We start from the raw sequence: 15,391 nt of genomic DNA, 5'->3' as shown, positions 1-15,391 counted from the left end.
CCTTAACACAAAGGTTGATTTTCATGATTGATTGTACATTGTAGTCAATGGAATTGATTGTAGAAAAATGTTCTATGATCATTGCTAAGTTTTGTGTTACGGGCCCCTAATCTGGAGTAAAGACGGTCAGCTATTCCCATGCTTAATTACAGGGTTATAGTTTTGAACAAATTGTACAAAATATCCCTTCAAATTTATTACATTTGTGGGTGATTCAAACATTTGTTGGTGAAATTACATATGTGGGCGTTTTAACACTCACGAAAGCGATAGCTGCACAATACCTTAGCTCTTAATGTGAATTGATGAATAAATGAAAAGAAAAACACCTTTTCATATTCTTTCACAATATCAAATTTTATTAACATCGATATTCATCATGGAAGAAAGCATGGCATACAATGGTGTTTGTTGCGACAAAATAACAATATCAATATCACATTCTCGCATTCACATTATATCATTTTTTCATGAATAATATTGTTTTTCCATGGGTAATACTATATCATGGGTTGGTATGCTAATTCAAAAGGTACATTCTTCATTGATAAACACACATTCAAGAAAGTACATGGTCTAATTTTCTTTTAAATCAAATATTTAAATATTGACCTTGAGAATAACAAAAGCCCTTCTAGCAAAGCGAGAGGCAGTTTTTCCTAAACTATTGCTCTTAATCAGAGTATGAATACTATGATTAACAATAATGATATTAATATTGGAGTGTTGAATACTCTGAGTGGTATTGGAGTTTGCTTCTTCTTTAGAACGCCAATTCTTTCATTGCGATTTCCATGGCACCTTTGCAGTATATATATATATATATATATATATTTTAAGTTATCTAAACGTACAACTCGCTAAAAAAATGCACCCACAATTCTTAGAGAAATAAAATAGTTACATAATTTTGTCATTACCAGAGGTCACAAAATATTTTGGTTTTTTCCCACCCGGAAGAAAGGAGTTCAATGGATATTAACAATACCAGTTCAGTCATCATCAACTACCACCACCATCACTTCCAGCAAAATTATTACTCAACATGTTCCTTTATCGCCAAATTCACCACCATAACCTCACTTATTACTATCATCAGCAGCAGCAGCATCTCCGCCGTCGCCACCACCACAACCATCATCATTATCATAATCACCGCTGCCACCACAACCATCATCATTATAATCACCACCACCACCATAACCACTACCACCATTATCATCATCATCTTGACCAAACGAGAAACATATAGAAAATACTTTCTGACCTCTGATAGGCGGACTGATAAGTAGACTAGATAAGTTTCGCAGACTAAAACATGATTAGCTAGGTTTTTTTAAAATCATGGATGTTCACTTATCGTGGGGGGGGGGGGGGCGTAAGACTCAAATTCAAAGCGTAATGCGACTTTGCACGAAAGTAAAGTTGCAATTTAGCGCATATCAACTACAAATTTGCATTTAATCCTAGGTTGTGCGCTTGCGTTTTTCTACTACCTACGCTTGATTTGATATTGAAGGTAAGTATCTTGCAACGCTCCGATGTGATGAAGAAATGGTCAGAGGCCGAATAGTCGAAAATTGTAAAATACTATAGTAGACCATTAGTCAAAAGCATATCAGCACAGCTGGTATTAGACCACCTGATAAGTTGGGAGGGAAACCTTGGTACTAGAGGAAATTGATTACGAACCCGTCTTTATATACAGAACGTTCGTAAATCCTCGAAAAAATTGCAATACAAACATAACATTCATTTAACATAAAAACATGGTAAGAATTAGTTTTCGATTTTGCACCAAAACCCTCCTCACAAAAGCAAAAGCGAAACATCATCATCGAAAGTTTATTTTGTCAAAGATTTATAATATAAAGGACCAACATTTCTTACTTTCTGTCCCACTGTCTTTTTTCTCCCTTTTTTTTGTTTTACTTGCTACTTGAAAAAAAAAAACCCATAGGAGTTTTCGCCTCTGCCCCTCCTGTGACAGTGCCCATGGGCAAATATCAATAGGTTTTCATTGGTCAAGTCAAGGTCTTTGGATAGTATCTACAAGTCATGCAACTGGAATGTAATTCTAAGGTAATTCTACAAACATACTAAACCGGTATAACTGATTTGCTTAATTATCTCTAGGTATACGCCGTGCCTGCAAGTCTGGTAATAATAATAACGTACGGACAAGAACGTTTCAATTACACGCAATTGACGATCCACACCATTCATTGCGATATTATGATTCCAAGAAATATACAAACGAGTTAAGAAAAGGTTATTTTCTGGGAACATTTCCAAGAATTGACGGCGATTTAGACACTTCTTACCTAAGTCGCTAAGAAAAAAAAGAAAGATTTATATCATATTGTCTGAATGATTGACAGTACTTTGTAAGATACATATATTCTTTGTTTAATTTTCACATCGTTAAATGTTATACTGTCACTGATTGTAAAACATGAATCAATGCACGCTAACCATAAGTTTCCATATCCCCTCCCCTATTGCGATTCATCCTATTGTAAGTTATGAATGAATAGACAGCAATATTTAAACCGATTCAAAGTAATTCATCTCTGAAATTGACTAATAGGAACCAGCAAATGAAGTTACACTTCAAAAGGGTGACGTATATAACTTTTATCCAATGTGCGGAATTAAATATATGGGCGATGCCATTAGAACCAGAGATACCACATAAGGAATGAACAGTTTCTATGGCAACGGAGACGAGAGAATTTAGTGAAAGTATGATCCGAATGAGCAGAGGCACACATGAATAAAGAGGAAAGAGACCAAATGATAATGATCACGACAATGATGATGAGGACGTTGGTGATGACGATCATGATGATGCTTGGCATTCAAGGTGATGAGGATTATGATTGTGGGGATGATGATGGCGTTAATGATAATGGTGAGGAGAATGATGGCGACTGCGTGCCTCGTCAGTCGTGGATAGGAAAAGAGGAGAAGGTGAGAGGAAAAAGACGAACAACGGAGAAAAAGATTGAAGAAGAAAAAAAGATGATGAGGAAAAAGAGGGGGACGAAGAGTATTGGAAGCTAAAGAGGAAGAGGAATGAATAAGTACAAGTATTAACAGTAATAAAGGAAATGATTACACTGGTGGCAGTGGTTGACGATGATTGTTTTTTTTTTGGGGGGGGGGGCGGGTTGGGGTGGGTAGGAAGAACTGCAGAAAAAAATATTTTTGATACTAATACTCCCGAAATGATGCATTTATTCTAAATGCACCAATATTGTTATAATCCATAACATAATCCATTTTTTATATTCAGGTTTGATATGACCCCACTTCAATGTCAGGGGCCGCGGAAGCGGGGGGGGGGGGGGGCTTCAGCCCCCCACTTTTTTTTCAAAATCCGTGTACAAAAACGTAACAATTACCATATGATTGTGATTTTTTGCATGGTCAGCCTCCCCACTTTTGGCTCAGCCCCCCACTTTGAAAACCATTCCGCGGCCCCTGAATGTTATTCTCATTCGATGCTGCTATTACCGATCCTCGTTGTCGAAATGAATTCAATCGGAAACTCATAAAGTATGTATGAATTAAAGAAAGGAAGGACAGGGAGGGAGGTTGGATGAAATAAGAAATACCCGTAACAATGCCTTCAACATACCTCTCCCAGGCCTCCCTTACACCTGTTACATGCTCAAAGTTTTATCCACACGCTGTGTTTATTCTTATATCGATTTTTATGTCAAACAATATTAACTGAAAAGAACAACAACAAATATCAGTAAATGAGGCTACAACTCTTTAAAAAAGGGGATCCACATGCATCATCTCTTGGGGACCGTGAATAGTTAATATAGTTGTGAATATTGATATGCAGTGTGCGTGCACCCCAAATGGCCCATGGTAAGCATTAATTGCCTCGTCCCTCTTCCCGGTAAAAGGCCTGTTACAGTAGTCTTTATTCTCTCATGATGCCCTTTTGTAATGGAGTTATGATAATCAATTTTGCAGAATCTTGAGCATATAACATAGCCTAAATGTGCATTGATTTTTTTAAAATTATTTTTGGCACCATTTTAAAATGTTATTCACTACAATTAGATATTGCTATTCACATTTTACATTCGAATGTCCCACCCATTGCCATAAGATCAAAAGGTGAGTCTACAAGACCATGCTTAAATATCGATTGTGCCCGAAGGTACATTACCTTTTAACAAGTTTACGAATAGCTCATCAAACTACATAATACAAAGGAATAACAACTAAAGCCTGGTTTTCATTGGGATTTTTACAACTACTTGCGAAAGAAAAACGACTCCGGAGAATGTCATGCGAACCTTCCGAAGACATTTAAACTCAAATTTTGCGCAAGTTTGGCGCCTTTTTCCGCATGACACTCCACTACTCAATTAAAGTTTGACCTTCTCATTATTTAGTTTTTTTCATTCGCTTCGATGCCAAACCTTCGCAAAAAGTCGTAAGTCCCTTGAAAACCAGGCTTTAATAAAACTCATCACAACAACATAAGATAAAAAAAATCCAAGAAAATATATTATTTGAGTTGCAATACTGTAGTTACCCTTTAGTCATTGCATCAAAAATATCTCGTGAGTCACAAAGTTTTATCGCGTCGTCACATTTAAAACTGCATAACAACAATTGCCAATAGTAAAGACGATATTTTGGAGCTCCATGACGTCATAATTTCTGCTCATCATCACGACAGCTGGAAGCAGTTTACACCAAGCAGCTGCTGCTGAGCTAATGTGCTGTATTAGGGAGTTTTGACTTCCACGACGCCTTCAAGAACGAAGAAAATGTATTGTCAAATGCAGATAAAGACAATACAAAACCAAAAAGTGTTTGTGGAAAATCGATGAATTAAAACGGCAGTTTCGTCCTGGACTCTGGACAAACAACATATTTGCAATTATTCGTCAGCTCAGAAACTTAGGACGAAACTGCTGTTCCGGTTCATAAGTTTTCGACAAAGTCCACCCAGCTGTTGTCATTCGACGGACATTTTTAATACATTTACTGTGTTCTTGAATCTGTCCCCGTTGCAGTTGCAAAAACTCATAACTGCGGAGCGATCATTGCTGCGGATAACACTGGCATTGTACCAATATCTTGAACATCACATCTGCTTTCACCAGCGTCAACAAGGTATTACAATAATAATTTATGTTCTCCTCATTCATATCAATATAAACACTATTCAAATCAGTTTTGGAGTAATTTCTTTCTCTGGGTCTATTCCTCTGGCGGTGGTTCAACTCCCGGTGTTCGCCTTAGAAGCAACACGAGGGCCGTTGCTGCTGTACAGAGTACGAAGACAACAAGTAATACCCTGTCCAGTACCTGTGCTACCTTTCCCCAATCTGATTTCAATTGGTTTTGTCTCTCCCGCTTCTTCTGCAGGTTTTTCATATGTTTAAAGATATCGGTGACGCTTCGTTCCAGTCTTCCCAGGCGCCGGTCCTGCATGGACTCCAGTTCCCCCATCCCGCCACCGACGTCCCTGTCCTCGAGAAGCATATCTGACTCGTTGCCAGGCGTCGTCGCCGTGCCGAAGCGAACATGCATGCTGTTCCGGCTCGGTGTTTGGTTGTATTGATTTAAAGTGGCATGCCCCGTATCTGTTCGCTGATGGCTGCCATTTTGAAAGTTGTGCGTGGTGTAATGACCACCATACTGTCTATAGTCGGAACTGTCGCGTCCTGTTCGCCGCGACCCGGAACCACATGACTGCACGCATAGAACCTTGGCGAAGTAATCGAGAGCAAGGATGCGAAGCCATCGCGGCACGTCCTGTCCTTCGATCTTTCCTCGCTCGTTCACGTTCAACACAAATACATTCATGGCGGTAGACAGGGATATGAGGAACATGGTCGCTGCGTAATATTGTCCTGTGAACAAAAATGAGAATGAGTGAGAATGAAACCATGAAAAAAAACGAATAGCCTTTTCGATTTTTTCCACCCCTGACAATAGTCTGTCAGGATGTCGAGTAAACTTTCAATCTGGGTACCGGTTTATAAACAGTTATTGCATTCATGGTTAAGTTTGTCATTTTGGCAGCAACCATGGTAACATGATTAACCACCTAATCACAAACAAAGTTTTCATAGTAGTTACCATAATGACAACCAGAGTTTAAAGTCTTCCAGAAATTAACGCATCCAAGATCGGTTGAAGGAATCGTCACGACATTCCTTCTAATTAAACAACGTCCTTTTGCGATTTAACTGCAAATCGTACGAGAGATATCTTTGTGATATCTTTGACCGCCATTACAGATACTGTTACCTTGCACAGATGTCTTGGCGCAGACATGTCTTGATTTCCTTACAAAAAGTATCATGAAACATTGCAACCTTCGATAATGGCTCTATAGTCGTAATGTTCATGATTATTTTTTGTTACTATTCAGAATGTTCACAAAGAGTGAAAGTAAATACAACTTAAATTCCCAGTTGCATACGATATATCACACACCATCACATTGACATCGATATTTCACACTGACAGTGATAATTATATTGACAGCCATTTTATGGTAAGTGATAAAGACCGTGATTTCATTGCTGTTGTCATTGTCCTTAAGGATGTATTTAAGTAATGACTTAAATCTTCATGAAACACAGCATGTAATTCATTATCGTTGACGATCCCTTATTAACAATACTCGGTAAACTCGAGTTAAATAAATAAGCTAGCATTGATTTTCAGTACCACTAGCAACGCCCTGACAAGGGGTAGGACTCACAGGCCAATACTCGATACCTGGGGATATTTCGCAAACATTGAAGCGTGACTGCTCCATCAATGATATTTCTTAAGGAGGATGTTGCGAGAAAATCCTTGCAATCAATAAATTGCAAATTCTTGTTGCAATTAACATTAGCAGCAGCAAATGTGTTTACACTCCCTAAAACTATAAAGCAATCAAGGAATCCAAATAGATTTGTAATTCTTGGCATGTTTCTCACAATAACCCACTAGGCCTACATCAATCTTTGCGAAACATCGCCAGTATGGCTAATTCTTACCAATTAAAGGAACTTCATCTGATGTTCTTGGCATCATCTCGGCAACCAGTAGCAAGAAGACAGTCAAGGATAAGATGAGTGTTACGCTAAGGGACACCTTGACCACACCCACGTCATAAGGCATAAAGAAACCCAACATTGACAGCGACGATAACAGAATACAAGGCATGATTAGGTTGTAGATGTAGTACAGTGGTTTCCGCCTCATCCCGATATAAAAGGTGACGTCGTGATAACGTTCAGGACAGCATTTGTATTTGACGTTGTGGCGCCGCGAGACGGCGAATTTGAGGTCCCATTGCTCGTTGTTGACGAAAGTTGAAAGATCGGGTTCGGGCTTGTGCTTGTCAAGACTCATCTGGAAGCTGTTGTAGGTCCAAGAGCCAAACTTCATGCTGCACATCTGCTCGTCAAATGGGAAGAATTTGACGCCAATCTTGCAGGTGCTCTTGACCAAGGCAGGCTTGGACCAAAGATCCACCGTGCCGCCATGGTTGACGAGAGCGTTTGACTGCCGACTGTGGGCCACGTAGTCGTTCGAATCAGCGCTATGTCAGAAAAGATAAAATATGCAGTTTGGTTTGGTTTGGTTTATTCACGATAAAAATATAAAAATATAAACAAAATATACATTGTAAGATCAAATTAGTATAACAGAATCATAACATAAATAATGAATATAATACAACATATAAAACTTATACATATCGTAGGGATGACTCGTTTCAGATGGGCTATTAATATAGCCCATCTGTTCTTCCCCGAGGTCCCTGTTATGATTGGACGATCAATTGGCATGGGTGATGGAAGAAAGAGGGGCTCGGAACCGATATAGTTATATAATAGCCCAGGGATCAGCGTTTCATTAACATTTGTCGTCTAATAAGTAAGTCAATGTCAGATCTGATATTTTTTTCTTGGGTTTGATTGGCCGAGAAACACGGGTATCTGACTGTTAATATCGTTCCTGTCGGATAATAAAAATGTGTTGACCGGTGCTGACAACTTTTACAAAATTGCTTAACAGCGTCAACATGATCAGCGAGAATGAGTGGATGTTCTTGCCTCTATGACATAATCGGGACCCTCTGTAGGATGTTTAGTGCCGATTACCAATGGCTGTGGGTTGCGGTCTGGCTTGCCACACCACTCCACAAGGCCTTTTTTGCCACGCTCTTTCTTGATTCTAAACAAACACGCTAATATATTTTTATTCATTATTACTATTCAGCGTTAAGGGGAAAAGATTTCGCGTCATTGGCCCATATTCTGAAGTGGGGGTTGATTTAGACCATGGTCTAACTCTGTACGTGCTTATATAATGGGAAGCCGAAAATATCAAAATTTTGCTTACATTAAAATGTTTACGTCTCTATATGTACTGTGCTCTCCTACAATTCATGAGTAGTGAAGACAAAGTTCTATCTTATTCACCCTTCCAAGTCAGTTAAGGATGAATTTAGAGAAAAATGAGCCTATACATTGAATCTGCACCGTTTGAGGTTTCTGCCATAATTAGCTATTCATAAACCACAACTTAGTGTAGACCAGAGATTTTATTTTAACCCCGACTTCAGAATACGGGTGATAGCGTGTAGGTTGTGAAACCCAAAATTCATACTTATAGGGACAATGTGATGCGCTTCGCGCTCAAGTTGGATGGACATGCAGGACTCGATGATTCCTCATGCACATCACACACATGCAAATCTCTATGGCAATTAAAAGTTATAACTTACTCGCCACAGATCTCCTTGGCAAAGTAATAGCTAGAATTCCATGGCAACGGAAAGTTATAACTTACTTGTCGTAGAGGGTGACGTCTGGTATCCAGATCTCTGTGGCTGGGATACGCAAGATTTCAATTCCCTCATAAGCTTCTGGATCCCAAACGAGCTTCTGGTCGTCCCAATGCTGATATGATAAGTGGAGATATAATGTTTCATTTTATTCAAGATAGGCTTACTTAAAATCATGTAATGATCGCGTTAGACCTCTTTATACCAGACCGTTCGTGAAAACAGCCCCGTTATTTACCAAAGCGTGCATAAAACAAAAGTGGGGTGTTTTCACCAATAGTCGGGTAGCGCAATTCCATGGCCGGACATGATCATTCCCTAATTTGAAGTAAGCCCCCCTAAAAAAAATATATATATGAATAAAAATAAATAAATAAATAAATGAATAAATTGAAACATTAAGTAACATGCATTATAAAAAAAATCAAGACCTGTATCAAACTTCGAGCAGATTTATCATCATAATTTATTATCTTCATCAATTTTAACTAAGAAAACGTAGTAGCACGTGAAGAACGTTGCGTCACATCAAATGTAGTGTACATGTATATTGTATACACTAAAATCATGAATATTTTTTCCTGTGATGAATTGTATTTGTTATTTCGTACCTGTTCTATCCATACGTTTAACGTCAAAACTTGGTTCCTTTCATCCTGTAAAAATGGGAAGAGAAAATAATGAAGAGAGAGAGAGAAAAAAAAATTAATTCATGCATGCGTTTAAATTATATTCAAGCGTTCGTCCAGTAAGTGTTACATGGTCCTGAGAGATAGAGGGGGACATTCAAAAGAGAGGGAGAGAGAGATGGAGAGACAGAGAAAGGGGGAGGGAGAGGGAGAGAGACAGACAGACATACAGAGTGAGAGCAATACAGATGGTCGAGAGAGGGGGGAGAGAGAGGAGGCGGGCGTATCGGATGAATGATTGGAAAAATAATTATAAATATAATTTATCTTAAGTATTTTCATTGTAAGCACGTTGGGCCATATAAGTAATAAGCATTATTATCATTATTCTTAAAACGGAAAATACATTTATTCATAAAATTGTTCTATGGAAAGTTACGTAAACACATTTACATAAAAGATAATACATACAACCATGACAACATAACTACTGATCACATGCAGGAGGATATCACGATTGGAAGGCTTATCTTCTCCACTGACTATAAGCGCTATAAGGGGACTTGAACCATGATCAACCAAGTTGATGACCTCATATCGTTCAGGAGTACCAGAGTCTCACTAAGTCTGGTGGAGGATTACACCGAAAACTAACATCAAATTGATCTAACATTACATACTACATGTACGATACCAGTTATCTCGGTTATCGGTTGGACGGTTGAAAACCGACTCCGAGTCGTGAAGGAGAGAAAAATATCATGCTTCAGTCAGATATGCGATACTGCACCGAATCAACCCAAGCTACCACGTTATTTCCAATGACATATTATCGGTCGGATAGGAGTCGGTTTATTTGATGTGACTTTACTATTAGTATCACTGTCATTTCATAATACACTAAGTGAAACTTTTCTTTTCTTTTTTAGGTTATGTGATGAACTAGTGTCATCAGATTTCTTGTTTTTTCTTCGATATTTGTACGCCTGAAGGTTCCATTAGCCGCGCTTTCAAACAAAGTTGTCTTGTAAGCTGAACAACATTCGGGGAAAGTCGACACCTATCTTGAATTGTATTTCTATCCCATTTACCCCTTAGATAAATAAAGGAACAGCAATAGATGTTGCAGTAATGTAAGATTATATTACACTATATTCTTTAGAATATAGAATTCTTGGCGCTGTAATGAATAAGTTGGTGGGGGGGGGGGGGCAGCGACGGTTATGAACATTCTAAAATACGGGCATGACATTTTTTCGATAAACCTCATCTAAAAATCACCCGTGTCACACTATACCAAAATGTAAAATTAGAATCTCTTGATGAGTAAATCGAAGAGTGACTTAATTTTTTGTAGCTACTGAAATCATTGAATCTAATTAACTTGGTGCGTCATTTTCAGTGAAAATCAAAGGAAAGGCGTTAAAACAAAATGCTTCGATCAAGTCAATAAACCATAATTTACGATGGCACAATACTATAGCAATGATACTAATGAATACACTAATCGTCACCTGTCAATGAAGATGTGAGTAAATAGATAAAGATGGGGGGGGGGGGGCTATTGGTTTATTAGCGCTAAGTGTGGAATCACTAATAGATAAAAACTTAACCCACAATTGGATGACACTAATAATGTTATGACGTCATTAGTGTATCCCCGCTCTCATCGCTAGTCGATTCGGCCTCTCTCTCGCGAGCGAGCGTCAATCCACACCCGAGCATTTTATACCGAGCGTGTGTTTTCGAAAGGCCCTGTTTGTCTGTGGAATTAGTTTCCTTTTCGCTGCGACTTTCTTTCTTTTATTCTTGCTTTTATTTGATTCTGTCTCCGGCTCTCCTGATATAGTATCACAGACGTGTTGAATAATGCCGCATGGTGATGTCTTCTCTCCCATGAACCAAGAAGAAGAAGAAGAAAAACAAATCAGTGCATAGGTTTTGTTTCAAATTTACGTTTTGAATCGAACCCAAGAGCTTATTTTACACTTTTCCAGGGCCATTGTAGCCACTTTGGAAGAAATTATCATGTTTTGTTTCAATCGTGGTGTCCATGAATGAATCCTGTTCAATTTTAAACTTAAAAAAATATTTACATTCTTTTATAGGGTTGCTTGATTGCATGATTTGCTTACTTCCATGTTTCATTTCCTCTATATGCTCTACTCCTAATGCTCCTTATTAAAATCGGCTTTTGAAACAAAAAAGTTTTGATATTGGTTCTGTTTGCTATAATAATATTGTCCATGAACACTTTCCATCGATAATAAGGAGGCGAAAAGGGAGTGTAATGCTTGATTAATTAACGCAGAATCGGATAGAGAGGAATCGAGAGGGCATGTGCAGTTTGTGGGTGGGTGAATGGGGGTGCGTGTGGAAGAGCTTTTGTGTTGAGGGGAGGGGGGGGGGGATTGTTGAGGACGAGCGCAAAATGGATGTTAATAATCATCCTCGTCCATAATCTTGTAAAAACTCGTCCTTCCATAATTCGCCCCCGATGATCTCCTCACACGACATTATCAAATCGTTCATGCACCTGCCACCAAAAAAAAAAGAAATCTCTCAAAGCTTCTACTACAATATCCCATCGCCAAAGCCTTGCAGTTTTAGTGAAACTCGTTTGATGCATAGTCCGCCCTCAAAAACGGGCGTTCAGACGGAGTCGGTTACTCAATGACGTCATAACAAAAAAGTGCATCTACCTTAGATACATGAAGATTGTGGCGTACCTGGAAGATATAGGGAGTCAGTGCATAGCTTAATATAGGTGAGTATTAGAGTGTCAATGGCTTAGTGTAAAAGAAGGGAAGAATTAATAAGAGAGTAGAAGAAGAGTAAGGTAAGAAGAGGTATAGAGGATCTTAGTAAAATAGTAATACATTTGCAATAACAGTTTAAAGCTACTGAAATTATTCAATTTGATTGGCTGATAGTAAACTTGTTATAGAAAGTGGGAATTTGTTTTTGTAATTAGTCTTTATAAAACGGGTCCTAGAACACCAAACATATCATAATTTTCGGAAACTGTATGGGAAACGTCTTTTCACATGCCCTTGCCAGTTGCCACCCCACTGTCCTTTAATTCCTCTTAACTCCTTTACGTTTTATTTATATATTTTAACTAAAATGATCTTATTTCCACATAAAATATACGATATTCACACAATAAGGCGACCCATTTCTTTCAAAATGCCCCAAAGGAACAATTAAGAACGCGATTTAATCTTTCCATATTTTATTTATGAATACCACTCATCGAAATCAGCTACTTCACGGTCTCCCTTTATATTATCAAGTTCTTCCATTGCATTTTTGAGAAGTGGAGCTGACAAATAACTCCAGTATTTCCACATCGGAAGGCGGGAAATTCGGGCAATTTTATCAATATCCCTTCCGTGGAATGGTCATATGTTTTTCATAAACTTCAATTTTTAGATCTCAGTTATTCGCACGTCGGCAAATTTGCTCAAAAGTGGGAGGATTTGTTTCATTGGAAGAGTATCTGATGGAATAGAGTGTACTCTTGTGAGACGAGGATGGGACAGGATCGAGTGGTGTTATCAAGTCCACTATAGCTAAAGAGTTATCGTACATTTGTAGAATATCAACGATAATTGTTGTCTTAACTGAATGATTTTTATCATCAAGAAATCTGTTATCATATAAGCTACTATAATTTATCAAACCGTACTGGTTTGCGGTACGTGTTATAATATTTTACATTTTAACCATCCGGCTGGATTACTGTTATGCGAATGTTGGTGTTTCTTGACCTGAAATTCGAGTTCATCTTTTCCCTAACAATAAATTTCAAGCACTTGTAAGATGCAAGAACAGGTATTTGTTATTATTACCATTGTCCTCCGCCTCCTCCTCATCATCACCATCACCCTCACCTCCACTATCATCATCACCATCACCTCCACCACCACCACCACCATCATCATCATCATCATAAATTTCATCATCACCAACCTCATCATCAACACCATCACCATCATTAACCTCCCCATCATCGTCATCTTTTTGTTTCTTACCATGTTATTGATTTGGTTGATGGATAACGTAAGTGTAACGTTGATGGCGTGTGATGAGTTCCACACAGGACGGACCAGCTTATTATAATTCTTGAATAAATCTTCGAACAACTTCTGCTCGTTCCCTCCATACATCGCTGCATAAAAGAAAATCAAACAAAAGGCATATTATTAATCATTGATCAACTATGCATGAGTGTAACATCAAATAGGTCTATCACTTTCCTTCAAGAAAGAAAGATTTGAAAATTAAATGAATGTCAAGTTAAAATGATAACTTAATATCCTGGCAAAGAATTTCATACAAATTGCAAATACTCAATCATTTCGTTTTATCGCATCCTTACTTTTTGTCATCACATTTTCCAATTTCATTTGCCAAATTTGCACATTTCTCGAAGGCCGGTTAAACAAATCCCCGCATCACGTTAACCGATACTTTACACGGATCGGATCGTAATCTTTAGAAATGAAGGTATGACGTAATAATGGGTTATGATGACAAACGTTGTGTAGTCGTCAGCTTCTCAATTAGTTCAACGCTCGGAGTTAGTTCACCTTGTGTTAGCATAAAATTTTTATTTGCAAACATAGCGCTTGATACCAAAAGACCAGGCGGTAAAAATTACCAATACTGATTGAAGGAGATTCTTCTATCCGAAGACTTTTATTAGAAATACGAGATTCGTTTGGTAATACTTTCGTGAAGCAGTGTTTAATGTCATACAAGAAATAAAAATAAGAACGAAAGAAAGAAAGAGATAGAGAGACATGAAAAATGGAATGGAAAAAAAGGATGAAAAAATTGAATGGAAGAAAGGGGTGAAAAATGAGAAAGAAATATACAAAGAAAAGTAAAAAAAGACACGGAGAAAAAAGGAAATATAGGGGAAAGAACAACAACAACGAGAATCGAAATTCATAACAGTCATTTTCATTATTATTATCATAGTTTGAAATGTGAAGGACACTTAATTACAACCTTCCTGTTTTGTATGAGTCTATGTAATCCAATCGAATAGCCATTTGATATGGCACCTTTCCTTTTGGTTATTTCAAAGCGCTGCGCACACACTACTCCATGATAGGGCCACTAAAACAATAATTCAACACCTTAGAATGATCAGCTTAGTCCAAATAAATGGGATTTATCCTTGACATTCACACATCAAATTTGATCCATTTTATCCAAGGTCATCATGACCCACATCATAAAACATACTTGATTTGGAATTAAGGAAACACATTCACCTCGACTTTAATACGACAATGGTAAATATTCATTAGTAATTGCCATGCTGGGTGGGGATGGGGGAGGGATGCCTCTTCTAATTTTAAATTTTGTACAGCATCATATGGGATACGTCTTGTACTCACCGAAAGGGACCAAACACATCTAACGAAATCGTTCCACATTCTAATTGCTCTAGCCCTTGACATGCAATCCGGGGATTTGGCTCAACTGCCGGCCCATAATGCAACGCAATTATATTTTGATTACATATGAAATTAAATTCTATCCGCCCGCTGTTTATTCCATTGTGATGATATATAAATAGGAGATACCATTAGGGACCTCGCGTAAGTGTCGTAGAATGGAAAGTGGTAATTTTATTTTTGATATCCCATCGGATCAAGGGGCGACAAGCATTAGGCTGTGTCTAGGTGCTATATAGGAGGTCTTATAAAGAATCATAATGTTGATGATAGTAGCTCTTTGGGTAAAAGAAATGATTGTGCATATATAAGTGAGGTAATTTAACATGTAAAGCTTATCGAGGGGGGGGGTTACAAAAAACATAGAAAATAAAGTGTTGAAGTGCTATAAAACACTAAACTTCATTTTTTTATTCAAGAATACAGTATTCATGAACATTGCTAGATGAACA

General features: G+C 38.0%; 1 protein-coding gene across 2 annotated transcripts; it reads right to left on the bottom strand.

Moving 5' to 3' along the window:
• Positions 1-344: 344 nt before the first annotated feature.
• On the bottom strand, positions 345-13,637 carry LOC135156643 (neuronal acetylcholine receptor subunit alpha-10-like). 2 transcript variants are annotated; one of them, XR_010295704.1, is made up of 6 exons: positions 13,503-13,637; positions 9,448-9,492; positions 8,842-8,951; positions 7,038-7,585; positions 3,255-5,894; positions 345-3,216 (listed from the first exon to the last, which is right to left on the bottom strand). XR_010295704.1 is itself a non-coding variant. In XM_064109498.1 (5 exons), exons 1-5 carry the CDS (start codon positions 13,635-13,637, stop codon positions 5,239-5,241), a joined length of 1,494 nt encoding a protein of 497 aa, XP_063965568.1. In that variant the 3' UTR covers positions 3,165-5,238. The 2 variants fall into 2 exon arrangements, 1 of the variants encoding a protein (XP_063965568.1); XM_064109498.1 differs by having other exon boundaries at positions 3,165-5,894.
• Between the last annotated feature and the right edge of the window lie 1,754 nt (positions 13,638-15,391).

The sequence above is a fragment of the Lytechinus pictus genome, chromosome 14 (assembly GCF_037042905.1).
Source record: "Lytechinus pictus isolate F3 Inbred chromosome 14, Lp3.0, whole genome shotgun sequence".
In the NCBI taxonomy this organism is placed as follows: domain Eukaryota; kingdom Metazoa; phylum Echinodermata; class Echinoidea; order Temnopleuroida; family Toxopneustidae; genus Lytechinus; species Lytechinus pictus.
Note: the sequence above shows the minus strand (reverse complement) of the source record. Positions and strands in the feature narration are given on the sequence as shown.